Source organism: Paroedura picta, chromosome 7, assembly GCF_049243985.1.
Source record: "Paroedura picta isolate Pp20150507F chromosome 7, Ppicta_v3.0, whole genome shotgun sequence".
NCBI lineage: Eukaryota > Metazoa > Chordata > Lepidosauria > Squamata > Gekkonidae > Paroedura > Paroedura picta.
The window spans coordinates 21,689,699-21,711,941 of NC_135375.1; the positions used below are offsets into that span (position 1 = coordinate 21,689,699).

The 22,243-nt window shown below is 46.3% G+C and overlaps 1 protein-coding gene across 5 annotated transcripts in view; it reads right to left on the bottom strand.

Annotated features, from left to right (window-relative positions):
- Nucleotides 1-1,167: 1,167 nt before the first annotated feature.
- DAB2 (DAB adaptor protein 2) overlaps nucleotides 1,168-22,243 on the bottom strand; it is a 39,750-nt gene continuing 18,674 nt past the window's right edge. Inside the window, exons 2-15 of one of the 5 annotated variants that reach the window (XM_077347028.1) lie at nucleotides 17,816-18,018; nucleotides 16,492-16,631; nucleotides 15,038-15,136; nucleotides 13,560-13,691; nucleotides 13,282-13,365; nucleotides 12,640-12,666; nucleotides 12,130-12,174; nucleotides 11,874-11,936; nucleotides 9,995-10,633; nucleotides 8,978-9,137; nucleotides 8,099-8,755; nucleotides 6,763-6,875; nucleotides 4,728-4,789; nucleotides 1,168-2,367 (exon numbers count right to left, since the gene is read on the bottom strand). In XM_077347028.1, coding sequence (XP_077203143.1) covers nucleotides 4,733-4,789; nucleotides 6,763-6,875; nucleotides 8,099-8,755; nucleotides 8,978-9,137; nucleotides 9,995-10,633; nucleotides 11,874-11,936; nucleotides 12,130-12,174; nucleotides 12,640-12,666; nucleotides 13,282-13,365; nucleotides 13,560-13,691; nucleotides 15,038-15,136; nucleotides 16,492-16,631; nucleotides 17,816-17,912 — 2,313 coding nt within the window. In that variant the 5' untranslated portion in view covers nucleotides 17,913-18,018 and the 3' untranslated portion in view covers nucleotides 1,168-2,367; nucleotides 4,728-4,732. Of the gene's footprint in view, nucleotides 2,368-4,727; nucleotides 4,790-6,762; nucleotides 6,876-8,098; nucleotides 8,756-8,977; nucleotides 9,138-9,994; nucleotides 10,634-11,873; nucleotides 11,937-12,129; nucleotides 12,175-12,639; nucleotides 12,667-13,281; nucleotides 13,366-13,559; nucleotides 13,692-15,037; nucleotides 15,137-16,491; nucleotides 16,632-17,815; nucleotides 18,023-22,243 lie in introns of all 5 variants that reach the window. The other 4 variants (XM_077347030.1, XM_077347027.1, XM_077347029.1 and 1 more) reach the window with 4 other exon arrangements.

A 22,243-nucleotide genomic window follows, 5' to 3' on the forward strand; every position in this document is an offset into this window, starting at 1 on the left:
CCCCATGAGACCCTGCCAGCATTGCCCATTGGTAGGGGTTCATGGAAATTGTAGTCCATGGACAGCTGGAGAGCTACTGTTTGGCCACACCTGCCATGTAAACTTCTTCACCGTCTGAATGAACTCCATATCAAATCATATGATTCTCCTAGACCAGTTGGGCTTGTTCTGTTCTCCAACAGTCCCCTTCCTATCCAGATGGCTGGCTGTGGGAGGTGGTACAGCAGAGGGGGTCCACTAATGGAAGCCCTGTGACATCTGAACTCTGTTGTAAAGCAGGATTTTTGGGTTGCTCATGCTACCTTTCCAGCAATTTGACCTGGTGACTTGGAGCAGGTCACCATCAAATGTCAGTAACTCTCAACTCATTCGGTCAGAACTAATAGTTCAGTAGATATCCTGAACCCCTTTTTGGAACGTGAAGACCTAATTAGGACAGTCATCAATTTAGGTGACTGCAGAAAAGACTCACCGGCATTTGAGCTTGTTCTGGATGGAGTGGCACTTACCTCTTGGGGAAGGCCCTAACGTCTGGGATTGCAGGAGGGACAAGTATCATTTGACCTGTCAGCCTTGTACTTAACTGCAGTCGTCCAACCTGGATGTTGCATATTCCCTAGAAGGCAGCCTAGGGAGGTGGTGAGCTCCCCCTCACTGACAATCTTCAAGCAGCAGCTGGACTTATCCTGGATGCTTTAGGCTGATCCTGCATTGAGCAGGGGGTTGGACTAGGTGGCATGTACGGCTATTATTTTATTTTGTGCATTCTCTGAGTACCAGGCGGGTGTCTAAGGATGTTTAGGTACTACTGTGGAAGGCCTAGGCCGATGTTCTCCTAGACTTCAACATTTGCCACTTGGCTGGTACCCATTTGGTAGTCTAAGTACCTGGTAAATATTCTTCACTGAAGCCTTGGCTAATTCTGCTACCATTGTGATTTTACCCCATATTTCTGCCTTGCTTTATTATTTCATGGCAAGTAACAGAACAGTCACTTTAGATAAAAGAAGTTGTAGCTATTAGATTTATCGCTTCTGTTTGGTCAGTTTAGGCCTCCATGATCTCTGCTACTACTTGGTTGGTTGAGGCCACCATGACCCCTGAAATGTGGGCTAAACAAAGAAAATGTGCCAGTTTCCACAAGACAATCCAAGGGAGATCCTATCGTGAAGTCAAGTTATATTTAATGACAGAACATTTGATGACTATTTTTTACACTGTAACAAGATCCATAAATTTCTACATTTCCAGTCAGAGAAGACACATATAAATGGATAGCTTTTTCTTGTATTACAGGAAAGTGCAGGAGAGTTATGTACACTTAAAAAAACAAACAGCTTAACCAACTCCGAACTGGTCCGTGCAGACAGTATTTTCTAGTAAGAGGATCACCAGGTTTGCACTGATTCCATTCATTTAAACAGATACTGTTTCAAGTTTATATTCCTAAAATGCCAAGAACAACCACTGAGATACAGTCGACAACTGTTGGGTCAGTTCTCCAGAATCTGGATGTCCATTTTGATAGTGAAAGACTTCTTGCTGAAATACTACATCCCCCTGCGAATAATCCCAGCCACAAATGTGGCCTGCTCAGGAAAGTGTCAATTTCATTGGACAAACCAAGTTGTTCTAAAGTTGTTCCAGTTGTACAACAGAAAGGGTATTCCTTCAAAATTAGCACTTGTCACCATCCTTTCCTCATCACTGGTTTGCTTATAGAAGCAGGATCTTGTGCGTCGATATTTGACTAAAGAAAGACTAATTTTGTCTGCTTGGACAAAACAGGGCCAGAGAGTATCTCTCAGTTCCCATGGGATTAGATACATTAGAGCCAAATACACTTTTTTGAACTGGCCAGGTAGGATGCAAACACACCACATGCTCTATTTCTTCAATTTGCCCTTTTCTCACCTTTGACATTCATTGGTGTGGGTTGGAGTGCTGACAGTTCTTAAAGCTAGAAGTATTAGAATCAAGGCAACCCTGTGTGGTTTCCTTCCCTTGTGGGTGGAGGGTGGGTGGAGGTGAATGCAAGGCTATGTGACTTCATCCAACAAGTATCCAGTTTCCCATTCACCTCACTGTTGAAGAGCATTAAGTTGTAGACAGGAGTGAAGGACTAGCGGACAACCCCCCTTCCCCAGTTCACCTTATAGCCACAAGGGCCAAAGTCCTTCCCCACAAGATGTACGTTGGTCTCTAACAAATTCCTTCCATCGCTTCAGGCAGCAGTAACCCAAAGTCTTTTTGGAATGATTCATAATACGTAAGTGGATCAATGAGGCAGACAAAAGTGAAGACCAGAACAGAAGGGTCCAGTTATCCATAACATCTTTTGCCAATGAAATCCAGTAATCCTTGCTTCTGGTGGGGGGGAAAAAAAAATAAGAGGGTTTAACATGCAGGCTCATGTGTATGTTCTCTCACTGGAGGATAGGTACAGATAAGAGCAAAAGTCTAGTAGCACCTTAGACTAATGAGACCTGTGGAAGAATATGCACTTTCAGGATGTTACGTTGAAGAAAGATGTAGACAAAATGGAGTGTGTCTAGAGGAGGGCTAGGAAGATGGTGAGGGGTTTGGAGACCAAGTCGTATGAGGAAAGGTTGGAGGAGCTTGGTTTGTTTAGCCTGGAGAGAAGATGACTAAGAGGTGATATGATAACCATCTTCAAATACTTGAAGGGCTGTCATATAGAACAGCGGTCCCCAAAGCCCAGTCCGGGGACCGGGACGTGGATCAGTCAGTACTGGGTCGTGGCTCCTCATCCTCCTCCCCGGCTGCTGCCTCAGGGGCTGCCCTGCTCACCTATGGTGCTCTCCAGTGGCCGCCATGGCTGGGGCTCCCCCTCAGCATGGCACTGCGCAGCTGCTGCTGGCAGCGCCCCCCAGTGGGCAGTGGGAAGTTAGGGTCGCCGGCGGGAAAGTTAGGGTCGCCGGTGGAGCAGGGGCTCAGGTGTCATCGACATCCCTCGGCAAAAGATTACCTCCCCCGGGCCTCAGTAAAATTGTCAAGCGTTGACCAGTACCCAGTGAAAAAAAGGTTGGGGACCACTGAAGATGGAGCAGAGTTGTTTTCTGTTGCCCTAAGCGGTCGGGACCAGAACCATTGGGTTGAAATAAATTCCAAAGATTTTTGGGCTAAATTTCCAGAAGAAGTTCCAGACAGAGCGGTTCCTCAGTGGAAAAGGCTTCCTCGGGAGGTGGTGACTTCTCCTTCTTTGGAAGTTTTCAAGCAGAGGCTAGAGAGTCATCTCATAGAAATGCTGATTTTATAAACTTAGGTTGTGAGTGGGAGGACAGGAAGGGATGTGTCAGTGTTTGTCTCTTGTGGCCTTTTCTTACATACCCAAGGAATTGCTGATCACCACTGTGGGATGGTAGGTGAATTTCCTCCAGGACATGCTGGATTCTGGAGATTTTTGGAGGGGGGAATCACATGGGCATGAACTTGGGATCACTGTGGGTGGACAGGTAGATGCGAGTTCCTGCATTGTGCAGAGGGTTGGACTAGTTGACCCTGGAGGTCCCTTCCAACTCTGATTCTATGGATCACTGCTCATTTCTTCAGAGTGCAGGTGTAGCTAGAGTTGTGGTGCTGCAGGTAAGCACATCTGGGAAACTCAAGTTTCCTGCCCACATGAAGTACACTGAGTAAGCTTTGGCCTGAGTAAGCTTTTCCCTCAGCCTAACATACCTCATAAGGAGGAGTGGAGAGTAAACTATCCTGAATTTCCTTGGAGGAGGAGTGAGATGAGAGGACTCAAAATTTCCACGGATCTTAAAAATATCAACATTGAGCTGAGTATGCTCTGACTTGCTTTGTTTCTAAATAACATACTGCAAAAATAAAGCACATCCAAAGATCTAATTTCACCGGTGTGTATTTTTATTGACTACTGCAACATTGTCAAATTTGCAACATGGCCGCATCAGTAGATATTTAAATCTGTACACTGGGGCTATGCAGAAAGAAAAGACTTTTCCTACATACTTGGTAGAGGCCTCCAGATTTCCTGGAAAATGCCATACTTTTCAAAAAGGGTGTGGGAGGAGTTACCAAATCCTCCAAAAAAGACAATACTATGCTCAGCATTGTAGCAGGCCAGTGGTGGGTGGTAGGAGTGGGGGGGGGGTGGCCACAAGGCTGCAAGGCTGGCCACACCAGTATTTTAAGTGTGAAGGGGCTTTTCTGTGGCCTCCCTGACAGCAAACCATTGGGCAGAAGGCAAAAGCTTTCCCCCCTCAAAAGGAAAGGACACTCAGACTCCCCCTGCATTGCTCTTGGAAAACCATCTCTCCCCTCAGTCAGGGGCTGTCAGAGGCTCCCTTCACAGCAGGCTTCAAGGGAGGAAGGGTGTGTGGAATCCTGAGCAAGAGCAGCAATTGGCCCTGAAGGAGGGGAGATTCCACCAATAGGAGTCTTTGGAACCTTCAGCATATAAACCACATTGAACAGAAGAAGAATTAAGGCTTTAAGAAGTTGACCATGGGTTAAGCCAGAGGTAGTCAAACTGCGGCCCTCCAGATTTCCATAGACTACAATTCCCATGAGCCCCTGCCAGCGAATGCTGGCAGGGGCTCATGGGAATTGTAGTCCATGGACATCTGGAGGGCCGCAGTTTGACTATCCCTGGGTTAAGCCTTTAGACAGAGACAGGTATGAATAGCAAGAATCAGGCTGTGGCTACTGCTACAAAGAAAAAAAAACATTAAAAAACTTACCAAGTCTATACAAACGGATTTCCAAAAGGATCCCCAAATAAAGCAGAAGATTGAACTGCAGCCTAGAAGAAATTGACCAAAAAAACTCCTTCAACGATTTAAACGGGATTTTCGTATTTGAATACATTGATCTTCATAGAAGTATCTTACCAACTTGCAAGTTAAAATGTGTTTCATTTACATAATCTGAACCAACGCCATCCCTGGAGATTAATACTAAAGTAATAGCAACTCAAACTTTGTACTAGAATATAGATGGCTACCATGGCATTGTTAAGTTTATACAGCCTTCCCTCCTCCTCTGAAGAAAATTACTCTAGATATTATTGCTCAGATCTGGTGAGGTGGACTATGCTGTAAAAGTTCATAGGGGCTGTATAAACATGCAATGGACTGTGAAGGGTTAATGCCTCACAAAGTCAGAGAGCCCTGAGTGGCAAGATGCTCAAAGGAGTTCGATTAAAATAACTCAGTTTGAATTTAGCCCTGTCTGTTGGAGACTCCAACTGAGTAGAATTTGGCTCTGACTGAGAACAGTTTCATACTGACTGAGGACTGGAAAGGTTGGCAAGGAGAAGTGGGTGGATCAGTGAAGACCCTGATTTGGGCCAGGAAAAGTGATAGATCTAGTAAGAGAAGAGATTCCATTCAAAAGGGAAAAAACTTTAAAGAGTGTAGAGATCCCTGTTGCGTTTAAAGAATTTAGGTACTTGGTAGGATATCCCTGCCTTCTGAAACCTGAAGAATCAGTTAAACTTGAGAAAGTGAATGGGAGTGTTTAGGAAACAGTGAAACCAAAGCATCTCAAGCTCTAAGATTCTAAGACTTTGTGAAAAGCTTAAGAACTCACATATGATGGAAACATATAAACTGGGGTTTGTGATTATATTAAGTTACCACAAGGTTTATTATTGGTTTACCTCAGACATTTTACCCTTTATTTCTCCTGGATTTCTCTATGTGGACTAAAATATTTATTTTTGAATGTTCTAAAACCTTGTGTGCCATTTTCCAAAGTTTAATTTAAGAGAGTGATCCTGCCTCTTCCTTCAAGTCCCTGGGCTGAGCCAGCATCAAAAGACAATAAAGAGACAGGCTGTGACAACCCCATACCTTCAGGTAAGAAGGAAATTCATAAAGGATCAGAAAGGAGGGGGTGAAAAAGGGAGGAAAATTCTGCATTTGAGTGAGGGACCGGAGCTAGGTCATCATAGCTGGTTATCCCTTTGGGTAGCAAAGAGACCAGAAGTGGGTTATTAACCAAAATGATTTTGTGATGCTTAAACTACACTTGCCTACAGTAACTATTATGCACCACATACAAATTCTGCTGCTTCTTACTAGATGCATAACTGTATGGAATACCAGATAAACATCTATATAGAATAAGCAATCTGTTCCATGTACGGATTTGCTACCATCTAGTATGCTTACTCACAGCTACCTCTGTCCTTTAAAGGATGTGCAGAAATTCTAAAGATGTTCAGGGAAATGCATATGGGCAGGGCCTTCTTTCTGTATACTTCAGTCTGGGTGGCACAGAAATGAGGAAGCAGTGGATTTTGAAGACCCTACATGTGATCATTCCAGGATGGTCCCTATAAGACAGGAGTAGTCAACCTGTGGTCCTCCAGATGTCCATGGACTACAATTCCCATGAGCCCCTGCCAGCATTTGCTGGCAGGGGCTCATGGGAATTGTAGTCCATGGACATCTGGAGGACCACAGGTTGACTACCCCTGCCCTATAAGACAGGGGTGGGACTAGGTCCCTTCTTTGATTCATTAAATCCTGTGCCTCATGGTCAAATACAGCAAATTAAGGGTCTCTGATCTCGTGCCTACATTCTGTAGAAATGAAAACCTTACTATAGAATCATAGAGTTGGAAGGGGCCATACAGGCCATCTAGTCCAACCCCCTGCTCAATGCAGGATCAGCCCTAAGCATCCTACTATTACCTAGCCCTGGAGTTCCTAGCTAGTTGCTGATACACTGACACACCACTTGACTATGCCAGCCAGCTGCCATACTTACAGAATTTAGTGAGGGAGCACCAAAGGGGTCCGTCTTAAAAGGGTTTTCAAATAGGTCCTCAGCAGGATTTTTAAGGGGTGCAGTGGTTTGTCTGGGAGCAGGCTTTGGTGGCGCTGAGGTGAGGGAAAAAAAATACTTGTAGCTTTAAGTCACTTTCATGCAATAGAGCAACAAACCTTTGACACTTGAAACGGAGGTTAAGGGACGCAAAGGGAGAAACTCTGCATAGGATGGCACCATTAGAACCGTTTATGCACTGGGAACTTCACTGCCCCAGCTCGCATCCAGGAGCACAAATCGGGGGCAGTTGAGGTGCACCAGGCCAAACTCTCCCCCATGTTGGTGCAGGAAGAGGTGGGGCAACCTGCCATGACTAAAACTCCAGCCTGCAGCCCGGCATGAAACCTCCAGTGCATAAACGGTCTAGGTCAGACCTGTAGCTAACCCTCATTAACCCGCATGCTGCTTTACATGGGTATTAAAAATCCATGTACTGCAAATCCATGTGTTGTATCTGGGGGCTGAATATATCCAAAATGCGAAGGGTACAGATGTCTTAGGTCAATCATGCCCTATCCATGGCATGACTGGGCTGACTGCACCAGTTCCCTGCACCCATTTGCTAAAGACAAGCACACGGAAAAGGCTTGACCTACAGCTCTTGTTACAGGAAGAATGAGACCATGAACCATCATTTACTTCAGAATCAGAGTGCAATGGCATCTTTAAGATGTTTTCGGTACAGTGCTTCTACTCACTGCAAACCTTCTAGCATTTCATCACAGAAGGCACAGCCTGACACCTCTTGAAAAAGATGTTAAGCAGTCAATTTTAATGCTGGAAAGCAGAACTCCTTAGGAAGTTTTGGGTTTTTTTTTTTTATAAAGGAGCTCATGCAACAAGAGCCAACAATCCAGTCTATAAGGGCAGAAGTGCAGGGTACTGAATCTGTTTGATTATTAACTGGAAACTAATGTGTACTAGATGAGGACCTTATGGAACCCAACTGCATTTCTGGAATATAAGTTTTAGCTCTCTTCATCAGATGTCTGGTTCCCTGATGAACGAAGCGTTGACTCCTAAGAACTTACGCTCTGAAGATCTTGTTGGTCTTGAAATTCTTACTGGACCCTAATTTAGCTCTTCTATTGCGGACCAAAATGGCTACAACTGAAACTAATTTGCACTAGATTAATGAAAGCACTCTCAGCAAGACACCACATACGAAGACAGCCCATCAAGCACACCTCTAGCTACTAGGAAGGGGGTAGGAGAAGAAGGAAAGGTCAGAAGACCTTCCACTAGAGAACATCGAAAACAAGAGAGGCAGCTTTACCACTGATTTTAGCAGACAGCTGACTAGCTTCATAGTCATCATGGTCAGCCACGTCTTGAGGAACCCCTACTTGGTTAGTGAAGTAACTGGCAAAGGCTCCAGAGGCACCAAACAGACCTTGTGGCTGCTCTGCCTTCCGGGCAGGCACAGCAGGTGGCTTCGTCAGCTGGAAGTCTTTGAACATCTCTCTTACATCCTTTATCTCCTTGTCTCCAAGAGGGTCCAGAGCGGTGAAGGCATCACTTTCCTTCTTGGCCGGCTCTTTCATAGGTGCAGTTCTGGGAGGCAACAGGGGAGGAGGAGGACTGGTTGAGGACATGGAAGACAGCAATGTTGGGGGCTGGGTAACTAGTGTCGACGGGAACATGCTGGCCTGGAATGGGTTTCCTGTGGAGGACGGCTGTGCCCAAGCATTTGGAGGAGAAACACGTGTTGGCTGACCCCAGAGATCAGGCGCGGGAGGCTGGGTTGGGACTCCCAGGGATGCCGACGGATTCCAACCAGGAACTTGTGGAGTAGCACCAAATCCAAGAGGCTGAGGAAAGCCGGCTGGCTGAGCACCCAAAACGGATCCAGGAAATACTGAACTGGGCTGGCTGAAGACAGTAGGTGAAGGCCCCCATGCTGGTGTTGGGGAAGTCACTGTAGGCAAGCCACCTAAGGAGGAAAAAGCCATACTTGTTATGTTGGAGCAGTTTCTGGACATTCCACATGCTCATTCTGATGAAGGTTTAATGCCTTGGAGATGGCCCCTGACATGGGTCAGTGACGGCCACCACTCTTCCTTGCTAGGCCTGCAGCCGTGATATTTGTATTCTTTGACACACCTGTACGGAGAGGATCTCTCTACAGAACCACTTCCCCACAGTTCTTACTAACCTAGTCCAGGCATAGGCACCACTGCAGGAGCGCTAGATTTGAAGAGATCCAGAGGGCTGGTTTGCACAGGGGCCGGCTGGACTGCGGTAGCTGTGAAGGTGCTTGATGTGGGAAGGGCAGGAGCAAAAATGTCTGATCCAAACAAGTCATTAGCTGCACTCTGAAAGGGAAAGGTCATTTTCTAGATTACCACAATAATCGAGAGTTTTCCATAACAAATGTTATTTAGGGAGCTTATGTTATTTAGGGGCCTTATATACACTGCCTGCTTGGAGGCCCATGATCAAGGAGCTGTCACATCACACCTTCTCTGAACATGCTTCTTTAGCATTTTGGGCCTAAGTTTTGGTTTCACAGCTAGAGATCTGCTGGTTTTCTCTTGCTTCGACATCTGGTCAAGTGGAAGAGCAGACAGTGGATATGCCAGATGACTTCTCAGGATTGTATCAAAGCCTAGACCTTGAGCAGGCTACCAATGAAACTGAATCCCTAGCCCACAGTTTTGCTAGTGCTTTAGGATAAGGGGCAAGCTCATTCCGACAAAGGGATATTTCCTATTACTCTAGAGATTGAGGAAAGGCCAACTGAGTTTGCAAAATTCCCTACCGGGTCTGTAGCTCATGCTCGGCAGTATGCTACGCTACCACTACCTTTACTACCTTCCCTTCTCAGTTGAAAGTGCTCAAGCTTTCTCTTCCACTCTAGGACTTGATTGCCCTGAAGCATAGCCTATTCTTGGTACAAGCAATAAGAGCTTTTGTTATACTTACCAGAGTTACAAAAGCCATGTCAGCATTAGAGAAGAGAGAAAGGTACGTTTAGAAAGAGATACAGATGCAGACATACAACTAAGCCACACATGTAAGGTTTGTAGTGGCGGGTGACCACTCAAGACTGAAGGCAAGTCTGCCTGCCAGAAAAGGATGCCCGTCTGTTGGAGGAAGAAGACGACTTCTTCACCCAGCCCAGGTAGAACACATGCACGTCACCAGTTTGTGTACAAGCCCCAATGTTCACCTTAACAGTCCTCCTTCCTCTTCCTGGCTTGGTACTTTGCGGAGGTGGGCTAATGGTGATCGAGTCATGAGACGCCGTCAACTGGAGGCCGCTGTCGGAGTCTAGCCGCAATCCATTTTGCAGGGGTAGTCCTTTGGAAGGGCTCTCTGTGAATGCGTTGGGAGGGGTGGTGGCACCGAAGCCGTTCTGTTCTCTCTCCGGCACCCCGTTGGGAGTCCTCGTGGCCAGCTGACCTGGCATACTCTCCAGCCCCCACGGGCCGGCCGGCAAATCCTGCTTGCCCGTTCGGTTGGAGATCCGGTCGAACTGTTTCCCAAAGTAGTCTACGTCACCATTCACACCACTGCTGGCAGCCACGCTCGCCATCTTCTGATTGGGAGGTTTTAAAGAATCAAGAGGGAGGCGTGCCAATTGGTCGGGTGGCGTGAAAGGATCGTCGCGGAAAGGGTCGGGGTTGGGAGTAGGAAAGAAGCTGAGGTTTGCAGAGAAAGCGGTTTCAGGCAAGAAAGGTGGCGGTGGTTTTGGCTGTGACAGGGAAGGCGTGATGTCATTCAAGAAAAGATCATCCTCTTTGACCGAAGTGGGAGGGGCCTCAACTTCAGCATTTAAATCCACTAACAGGACCTCTTTGTCCTCCTCCTATTACATTTGGGAAAGAAGATGGATTAGTGGATGAATTAGCCAAGGAGTTTAGACATGTGCAAGCAGTTGTGTGCTCATTGGTCAGTTGTCAAAAAAGCATAAGCAGATTCACTATGAACTTCTAGTCTTCAAAAAAAAAATCAAACACACCCAACGAGCTACGAACAAGGTTTGCCAGCTGTCGTAACTAGTTTTATCTCGGAAGTGTTCCTAGGCCACATAGACAGAATCAACTTTGGAATGCCGCAAGACAGGACACAAAAGGGAAAGCAATTTGGAAGCTGCTTCGGATTGTGACGTTGAGCAGAGGCAGCCTCAATGGACTGGGACCAAAAGTTTAGTTCAGCATCCGATCCAAGTATAGCAAGCTGGAAGATGGTTGAATTTACAAGCAGGGGATGAAGGCAATTTGTTGCATGGAGCCTAAAAGGGATTCTCCGTGAATAAGAAACCAAGGAAGGAAGCTTCCCCAAAATCACATTGGGTTTAGAGATACAACATTTTATTGCTCCACCTGATTATTTTACGCATTGCTACATGGGGATACCAGATAGATTACAGGTCTCTGCTATTCTGTTTGTTCTCCCCTGGATAGTATTTGTGTCACGCTCCTCCCCTCCCCACCATCACAGAGCCTTTAATATCAAAATGATTTGGTTTTGCATTTGCTGTCAGCAGCCCTGAGCTGACCAGGGACAAGTGGGGTACCAATTAAACATTGCCTCCCGCTGAACTATTGTTTCTCTGCTGCTGGCACCACCTACGGAGAAGGCTGGCCCAGAACTTCCCATGCCTCTTGCAGGATTGTCAACACTACTCAGTACACTCAGTGTTGCAACCACAGCACAGTCTTCTGAATACTAGCACTGAAATATTTCCCCTGGTCCTACATGGCAGGTGACATGCTGGCGAGTGTTTGCTTCTTTGGTTGTTCTAGAAGAACCCTTTGAACTATAATGGGACCATATTGTGATGCTATTGCCTTGTTGGCTCAAGGCCTCGGATTTTACCACCCTATTTTCTTCCGAGGAGGAGTTTCATGTAGCACCTGTTCATGTTATCATGTCTTTTGCATGGCTGAAAGCACGACAAGAAGGGCTATTCTAGCCAGCAGAGGCAGTAGGCCACCATGATGGGTAGCCAATTGGTCATCATTCACATCATTTCCCAGTTCTTGAAGCTGAAGGACTGTACCGACTTCTAGATTCCACCAAGTGCAAGCTAAGTTATTACTCACTGTGGGGATGTTCAGGTCGGGGGGAGTTGACATGTCTCCAAATAGATCCATCTGATCAACACCCTTCCGGAGACAAAAATTGGAGTCGGTGTTAAGAGATCACACTTAAGCCTAAGCAACAACACAGCCAGAAGCTACATTGCCTTGATTTACAAAACACAACCAACATGTGCTTGAATAACACAATCTGTTCTGGCTGGACCACACTACAAAAGGTTGGTTTAACTGGCTACCCAGGCTAGAAACACCTACATACCATCTTTATTTTTCCAGTTTGATCAGTTGAGTCATCACTGCCATTCTGGAACAAAGGAATGCAGAGTCATGTTTGAGAGTTGAGGCAGTGCCGAAAATTACTGTGTTCTGATACACGTCTTGATTAGCAAGCACCAACACGTCCACATCTGTATCTTGCCCCCCCCCAATTCTCAAAGCATCTTATATGGAATTCCCAGGAGATCTCCCATCCCAGCAGTAATCACATCCATATCTGCTTAGGTTCATGCACTTTAAGCTTACTCAACTAAATTAATATATATGTATAGCTTTTCAAGATATATTGACTGGATAAACCTATGGAACAGAAGTCCATAAATAGGACACTATGTCTGGGACAGTGATCCTCTGTATCCTTGGGGGCACAGGTGGACTACTTGATGGCATCTCGGATTTGGCCACTTTGTGACACAGAGTGTTGGACTGGATGGGCCGTTGGTCTGATCCAACATAGCTTCTCTTATGTCCTTTTGATTTGGTCTTTTCTTACCTCTGCTGTCTTATTGGCTTCTTCATTCTGAAAAAAAAGGGAAAGTGTCTCATGTTCACTTACTTTTTACACAAGGCAACACCACTTAGCAAGTCACAATTTGACACCCGGCATCCTTTTATATCAGAAGACTGGGTTCAGTAACAATACAGACAACTACAAGTCAGAAGACTTCCTCTGGATTGGATCCAGCCAGATATTTCCATAGAATTCCATCCAGTTTCCTTCTCCTCTGCAGGTGACTTGCCCAGCGTCACCCAGCAAGCTTCCATGGCAAAGTGGGGCTTTAAACCTTAGTCTCCTGGATCCTAGTTCAATCTCTTAACCACCATACCAAACTGATTCTGAACACAATGAGGCCTTAATAAAATGCTTTGAGGTCCCTCCCTCAACTTTTTTAACCTCCAGACTCAGGCAGATTTGAGAACCCAGACGTCTGTGGTATGGTTTTTGTACCTGGACATCAAAGATTTTGTTGGAAGGATGGACTCCTTGCCAATCTAGAAAGGCTTACATTACATTATCTGAAGAGGTGTGGATGCACATGAAAATTTATACCCAGAATTAAACTTTGCTGATTTTAAAAGTTGCCCCTGGCCTCAAACTTTGTTCTATTAAAAAGTAGTGATTAATTGGCCTTACCTTTTTCTTGTCCTCTTCTTCCTTTTTCTTTGTGTTATAGATAACTTGGAAGAGGTCCTTCAGATCTACCACTAGTGGCTCAGCCTGGAAGATGGAAGTAGGAAGATTCAAGTATCTGGAATGATGGTTTAACACTAATGGCATTTGCAATCTAGTGTAAATTTAAATTTGACAGATTCCAAAAGAAGCCTATTGTCTTGCTGTGTACACAACTGGGAAGTGACAGTACCAGCAACATCCTGGTGCCAAGATGCTCCACTCTGTTTTGGAGATTTTACCTGCTGTGCTGTTTTGATGGCAAAAAACTGATGCTGCCCTTCCCCTCCGCAAACATAGCCAAAGGCACGATTGTCCGTCACATCACGAGCAATAAAGGAGATTTTGTTGACTGGATGCTCATGTTCAATAACCTGAAATGGAAGAACAGAATTAGTTCCCCTAGGAAGCTGCCCTGCCTATCAAAAGGGTCAAGCCTATATAAGCTGCTTGCTCATCTTTCTATGTATTCCTTTGTCTTAGAGATCTAGAAAGCAGCTCTTCTATCCTCTACAGCAGGGGTAGTCAAACTGTCCATGGACTACAATTCCCATGAGCCCCTGCCTGGACTTCTGGAGGGCCACAATTTGACTATCCCTGCTCTACAGCGTCAATAGCCTGCAGAGGTTGGGGTTTGAGAAGGAGAGGGACTTCAGTCCACCTTCTAAGCATACATTTTCTCCAGGGGAAGGGACCTCTATTGTCTGGAGATGAGCTGTAATTCCAGGGCATCCCCAGGTCCCACCTGGAGGCTGGCATCCCTAATATTCATGGTTTGGCTAAGTACACTGTAGCCGAAGACAAATGTGGGAAGCACCAAATTGAGAAGTCCAGTACTAACCATGCACAGATACTATGTCTGATCGGTGCATCCCATAAACATATGTAGAGCAACTGTCAGAATTACTTCTACCCAGCTTAGTCTCCATATTTTAAACTCAAGAGGCTAGGCATAGAAGAGACCAGTGACTGAGAAACTGTCACCAGTTGCTTACAAAGCATATTTTTTCATGTCAAAATTTGGTTAAAGCACGGCAAACATGACCCGCAAAACTAGTCGGCTCTATGAACATCTGCAAGAGTCCATTTTTGTGTCATCAAATTGCGGTTGACTTCCAGGAACCCTGTAGGATTTCCAAAGCAAGAGATGGGCAGAGCTGGTTTGACGTTGTCTGACTCAGACTTCCTTAGTGGTTCCCCCATCGTAGTACTAATCAGAGCTGATCTTGTTTAGCTTCAGGCTAGTCTGCGCTATCGGATCAGGAAGCAGGCTTCCATATGCTCAGATTTATACTATGCTTACACACGCACATGTTTGATGCTTCAGCCTCATATTAAAGAACGTAACATTATGCATGATCCAAATTCACGGCCACATTAAAACAGGCACAGAGATACCCAAACTTTGTCAAGTTTAAGAGCCCCCGTAGTCTTAAAAACAAAGTTCATGTCAACACTGAAATGTGGGTCTTTTAGTTTCAGATCTCCCAAATCAAAGCTTACTTAGCCTGTGCTTAAATCCAGCTCTGCATATGCACAAGAAGAATGACGTCAGCCCCAATTGGCTAGTTCTTGGATGCATATCCAGTACAGATGTTTAATTAAGTAGTCGTCGAACCTGAGAAGTTCTTATGCACCGGGAATCGATCGCTCTCCGAAATTACATTACTAGCCTAAGTCAACATGTGCTCTTCCAGACCATTTATTTACTAGAACTTACCCCTGTCTTCTCCTCTATGATCTTGATCCCAGACAGGGAGATGTTCACCCATATTTTCTGCTTGTGCTGTCCTTGAGAACGGGCTGCTACTGCCATTCCCTAAAAGAGCAGTCAACATAAGCACAAGAGCTTATAATCACCTCCCCCCCCCAAGAACAAGCTTCTATTGATTGATTTTTATGATGACCCAAAGAGGCATTCTGGCCCCAGCAGGAGCATTCTTCAAACACTGGTTCTTCCTTATGGCTGAGAGCACTCATTTTTACAAAGAAGCTCTCACAGCAAATGTGGTTGTTCTCACCTGCGCTATGGCCTAGTTGCAGCCAGGAAAACTCTCAAGAGACTTGACCAGAACTTATGATTACCTGGAGGCTACTTGAGGCTCTCATCCAAGCATACTGAAACACTGACTTCTGTGTTTACAGGAAGGCAGCTGTGATCTGCAGTCACATATTTCTCAAATACCGACTCATCATCAATGTTATTTGACTACCTTAGATAGAGGTCCTGGAACACACTGCCCTAGAATGTGTTAGAGGTATTTTTTCCAGTGGAAAAAAAGAGTATTTCCTGGTCCCCCATTTGCAAGAGGATCCAGATTTTAGCCAAGAAGTTGAACAAGACATATGTGGATCAAATGCTGGCACCTCCAACCGTACCATATTTGAGACCGTTCTAGCATTATTTTCTATTCATCCAGCAGAACTAGATATTTGTAGAGATTCCCGAACATCCACCTGTTAGGACGGGTAGTCCATCAAGTCAATGCATGACAGTTTGTACCAATTTGGCATGAACAGGTTGTGTTCCAGCCTTGCATGTGCCCAATCAGAAGTGGAGGCATGGCAGCTGGGGCCGTGATCTGATCTCCCAACCAACAGGGCCACCTGCTGCTCAACACGTTCAAAGCTCATATCTGAGCACAATGGTAAAAAACTGTCATGATGGGGCAGCTGAACTGCAAAACTCATATCACTAGACATCTGAACTTGGCCAGGAAAAGTTCAGCATGGCATATTTGTCCAATTAAACTAAGTTAAGCACCTTCAAGAGCTGGCTTTATTTTAACAATGCAAATAGGAAACAGTTTTACAAGAAGTGAGAGCACTCCCATCCCTAGCTGTCCTACATTACAAAATAACATTCTTGGTGGGAAGTAAAAAAAATGCTTGATCTCTATATGTGTGAATTTTCCTGGCCAATTGGACACATGGAGCTGTCTTCTACTGAATCATACCCTCGGTCCGTCAAATTAAGTATTGCCTGCTAAGACTGGAAGCAGCTCTCCAGGGTCTTAGGCGGAGATTTTTATCACCTACTACCTGGTCCTCTTAACTGGAGATGCCGAGGTTAGAACTGGAGACCTTCTGCATGCCAAACAGATGCTCTACCACTGAGTCTCAGCCTACCATGGATGCTCTCCCGAGCTTGAAGGCAGCTTACAACTGACCCACCTTCAGCTTCATCATTGAATCTTGGCTCATTTTATCTCCTCTTGCTTCTGGAACATCATCAATGCCAATGAGTTTGGCCTTGTATCTGACGCCATCACCTTGAAATCTGGCCAAGAGGAACTCGTCTGTCTTCTCAGACCCTGCAGAAAGGTTTTATTTTTTTCCAAAGTGAGCATGGATGAGTGACATTTACCTTGAACATGGCGTGTCCAAATGACCACCATGCCTCAGCAGAAAGACCACCTTCTACTTCTCCCAGTTTGCTCCAGTGAGCTGAATGAGCTCGGAGCAGGCTGAGGTTCAAGCCACATTAGAGCGATACAGGTTTGGCTTCAGCCTTATACACAACATATACATATCTAGGATCATGCAGTAATCACAACGAACGGTTACAAGATTCCGCATGCCTGCTAATAGGTTTATGATGGCCACTGTCCCACATCTGTGCAAGGAAAGCTTATCTTCAATGTACAAATGTTCCATAGGCAAAAAAAAGAATGAAAGATGTAGTTTTTTCTGGAATGCAATTGCTACCCTCGTGTGCTTGCTGTGGAAGAACCCTGCAAGACAGTCACATGTTTAAGAGCACACACTGAATGCACATATTCGAATTGTATCTAGTGCAGTTCTTGACCAACAAGGCCCATATTTGGGGACATGCAATGTGTAGTAAGGCCGTAAGGTGGCAGCATTTGGCTAGCTTTGACCAGATTCTCAGCCTTGAGCAGCTTCTAGTCTTGCCTGTGTGGCTTGGATGCCACACTTCCTTAAGGCAGGGGTAGTCAACCTGTGGTCCTCCAGATGTTCATGGACTACAATTCCCATGAGCCCCCTGCCAGCGTTCACTGGCAGGGGGCTCATGGGAATTGTAGTCCATGAACATCTGGAGGACCACAGGTTGACTACCCCTGCCTTAAGGCATCCAAGCCCAGTGGTGCCAGTAGGGACAGCCACGAATTCAAGCAGGACACACCAAAAACCGTCCCCGCCCTATTGCCAGGCTGGGTTCTTGGCATTTTTTCTTAGATAAATTATCTCACTCATGTCCTCTGCACCAGGACACCCACCACCCCTTTCTCAGGTCTCATTACGCCAGGGGTAGTCAACCTGTGGTCCTCCAGATGTCCATGGACTACAATTCCAAGATGTCCATGGACTACAATTCCAAGGAGCAAATGCTGGCAGGGGCTCATGGGAATTGTAGTCCATGGACATCTGGAGGACCACAGGTTGACTACCCCTGCATTACGCCATTTAGAACATAGCAGGTTAGAAGCTAGAGGCGTTCAAGTGTATGGGTGGGAATGCACCCATAGCTGCTTACCTTTCTTCTTCTCCTTCTTGGATGGCTGTGTTTTCACGGGGGCCTGTTGCTGGGCAGGCTGGCTGCTTACGCTCGCAGTTTCTGCTTCGTTGGACATGGTGAGATCGAAGCCAGCCTCACAACGCCAGGAGCATTAAAGAATGCTTCACTCAATAGGCCACTGGATTCCAGTTAGGGCTTCTCAATGGGCAGGGATAATCATTCTACCTTTGGAGAAAGAAGGAAGTCCAGAGAGTCAGCATGTCAACTGATCTGGCTGTTCTACTTGTTGTTTGTAAAGAGGCCCATTATGGCTCTTGAGTGGCAGAAGGCTCTTCTGTCCACCAGCTGGCAAGGAATTAGGAACCTTGCCAATAGTCAACTGAGCTTCTTGCCACGATGTTTCTAATCAAGAACATTTAAAGCAGGGCTGGCCAAACTGTGGCTTCCTAGATGTCTGCTTTAAAGCAATATTTGTGCACAGCCGTAGATGCTATTAAATGTCTCAGAATACGCTACACCAGTGGTCCCCAACCTTTTTATCACTGGGGACCACTCAACGCCTTTTACTGAGGCCTGGTGGGGGGGGGGAGTAGTTTACTCCTCTACTCTCAACTACTGCCCTAGCACTCTCTGATCGCTGTGGTAACGTTTAAACACCCCTTCAAAATAAGATACAGACACGCCCCAACAATGAACATAAGGAACATTTTATTTTCATGGGAATTTTAACTCATGACAATGACAAATCAATGGGAACCCTGAGCTTGTTTCTCTGCAACGAGATAGTCCCATCTGGGAGTGATGGGAGACAATGACACCCGAAGTGTGTTGTAAAGGGCCGGCGGGGATGAAGTAAAGGGCTGGGGGGGGGGGAGGAGGCGTCCTTCGTGGCCCACCTCCAATTAGTTGACGGACCATATGTGGTCCGCAGCTCACAGGTTGGGGATCTCTACGCTACACAATCGCAACAGAACTCCAATAGGAAGTGAGGAAAAAGCCCGGAATACTTAACGGCTCTTTCCTACCACCACTGCTTCATCTGATTTCTCACACAGCCACCCCACCCTCAGGGTCTACAGATGGCCTCTTAAACACCTACGTTTTAGAACTGCAATTACCACAAGCCCCTGCCAGAACGGCCAATCGGCAGAGGCTCATGAGCCATATGGGAGGGCGGCAGAAAAATCTAATAAATAAATAGTCCATGGACATCTAATGAGCCACAGTTTGGCCACCCCTGCTCTAGGGCTTTGGGGTCCAAACCAGATGTGATGCACCTCCACATATGAGGCATGCAAATACACAGATGCATTCCGCTAGAAACAAAAGTGATAAAGCTTATATGTGACCCCCCCCACCCCCAATCAACAGTCCCTTCCCGGAAACTTCTGCCCAGTACTGGAGTCAAAAGAGGAGGGTCCACTGCAAGGACAAGGCCTCCGAGAGACTGCAGAGAGCTGAGGCAGGGACAAGGCAGAGCTAATGCGCTTTTCAGCAGCATGGCCTGTTGAACAGTGAGGCAAGTGAACTGAGCTGCCTTCCTCTCCTTTGCCCCTCTGGACCGGCCCAGGGTGACAAGCAGTGGGCAGCAATGCTCCTCTTCTCAATACGAACGGGCTTTCCTTAGCATTGTTCCTCTGATGCAGGGGTAGTCAACCTGTGGTCTTCCAGTCCATCCCTTTTCTTCTCCCCTGCTGTGGGACTGCTTAAATCAGGCGTAGTCAACCTGTGGTCCTCCAGAGGTTCATGGACTACAATTCCCATGAGCCCCTGCCAGCTGTTGCTGGCAGGGGCTCATGGGAATTGTAGTCCATGAACCTCTGGAGGACCACCGGTTGACTACCCCTGCTCTGATGGATCTGAAACACTCACTCCTGTGTCTGAGGAAGATGCAGCTGATGGGAAACGTGCCCAAGGGAATGCACATTCCCATACCAAGGCACAGATAGCCCAGAGCTGTTTGCCTGGCCCCCAGCTTGTCCGAGGAGGAGCCTGTAGGTGGAAGCCAAGCCCTTCTGCTGGTATCAAACTCAACATCTGCCCTTCTTCTGTTAAATCAGTTACCAACCAGGAGACTGCAGGATCAAAGCAAGGCATAACTTTGTTCAGCACATTGGCTTGGAGATGGGTTTTTTTTGGGGGGGGGGGAAAGGAATGTCACGAAGATCAGCACCCGGCAGGTGCAGGATCAAGGTACATCCTTGGGGTAGATTAGAGATTAACCGGTTTATGACTCCTGGGTGATAGTTTGGTTGCAGCAAGCTGGAGAAGTTACCCATCTATTCTGTGAGAGCTCTCCTAACCCTCCCTCTGGAACTTCATGGCTCTTCAAGAAGCGAGGACGAAGCACTTGGGATGCAGCAGTGGCGTTTAACTCTTGTGTGACAAGACGGAACAACACAGCAAAAGCTGGTAATGGAACCCGTTCATCCAGAGAAACCGTGGAATTGGGAAGTCATACCCACTTCAGAAACCTGGTGCAGGTGTCTCTATTTGAATGCTTCCTTAAGGGAAACCTGCCATAAAAGTACCTCATACAGAGATGCAGTCGAGCCTTTTATCCAACTATTTTCTTATAAATTAAATAATAATTTTGGAAACTGGACAGTTCCGGTTGGTTAGATCACTGCCGGCTAGACAACGCTCCTGCAAACTGAAATGAACGCCTCCCTGCAAGAGGAACAAAGACCAGTAATGAAGTAAACACCCAGGGACAATGGCAGAATTGCTCCTCTCGAGTCTGAGGTGGAAATCCTAGTCAAGATAAGACTGGACTTCAGAGGGCAGGGGACCCTGGCCTTATCGGCATGCTTTATCTGGGGGAAGTTCTTGGGAGGGGAACTCCTGCATGGTAATGCATTTACTACCCCATTCACTGTAAACTTGGATGTTTGGGGTTAGCTTTCTCTGAAATGGCTTTCATGCCTTCCAGAGCCCCACAGGAAAATCTTGGTTGCTGAACGCACAACTCGGGAGTCACATTGCTTCATGGGGGCTGACGTCTTTCGGAAGACTGCCCATCCTCAGGTGGCAGCATTTGTAGTGTTTTCCCAAGGTTTGTTTTCATTTATACCCCACTTCACCCCCCAAAATACTTGAAGTATCATACACTGCTCTCACTTTATTTTGCATTAACAGGCAGATTGTGCTGAGATTGTGCGCCTGGCCTAAGGTTATAATTCAAGCTTTCATTGCCACTTTCATGCCTCTGTTTTCCCCAGTGATTTGTACCTTCCAAAGAGACATGAAAGCATGTTTACTTCTTGCTTGTAATGCATCACTTAGCTAAAGCCTCTGAAGTGCTGACCAAAGTAGTCCAGGAGGTACAAAGGTTACTGTCTTGCAGAGTTAATACGTTAGAGATTTGGATGCCTTTGATGTGCCTGGGACCGTCACCCCAGAAAACAGGGGGCCTTGGAACACTGACTCTGGGCACCCCCCTCCCCCCTGGCATCACAGGAGTGAAATTCTCCCCATCTACTGCGTCTCTTCTCACCGGGATGGTCAATCTCCAGGCAGGAACTATGGTTCTCCTAGAATTACAAGTGATCTCTAGACCAGGGATAGTCAGCCTGTGGTCCTCTAGATGTCCATGGACTACAATTCCCATGTTGCTGGCAGGGGCTCATGGGAATTGAAGTCCATGGACATCTGGAGGACCACAGGAGTACCCCTGCTCTAGACTACAAGAGATGAGCTCTTGAATGGCAGTTTCAGAGGGTGGTCCCCATTGAACGTCTTCCCTAAACACTGCTTTTCTCAGTCCCCCCCCCCCACAAGATGTCAAGGAATTTTCCAAGCCTGAGCTTGCAACCTACTTCATTCATCCCAATCTCCAAGGAAACCAGGGCACATGCTCTTCCTCTCCATGTTATAGCCAACTCTATTGGGTGATAAGACCAGCAGCACATGTGGCCCTGGATTATTCCGAATGCTTCATAGACCAACACCAACCACACTAGGTCTCCCTTTACGCTGGAGCTTGAAGAAGATGGGGTGCGGGAGATGGTGTCTTTATAGACCCTCAGGTCAATCCTCTGGTTCCATGTAGTAAACCATGAACCACATGAAGAGAACCAGATGGACAAACTTGAAATCCTACTTCACCCCCTTCAATCTTTCTGTAGGCAGGCCTACTTAAGCCCTGACAATTTACACCCCCCAAACAAGAAAACCAGAGTCTGAACATCCCATCCCACTTGGAATACCATCAGGCACCTTGAGTTCTTTGTTCCTCTGAGTTTACCAAGTCATTTCCCCCCATACATTTGGGAAGTCTGAGTGGATAGAGACCCCTTCATCAATGGATTTTTTGAGACCCCCCCCCCTGCTCCATCTCATTTTACTGTTGATGTACAGGAGTGAAGATGCAGTAGAATTTTTTCCTAAACTCAGAGTTCTGCTGTAGACTAAACGCCTCTGTTCTTCCTTACTAGGGAAAAGATT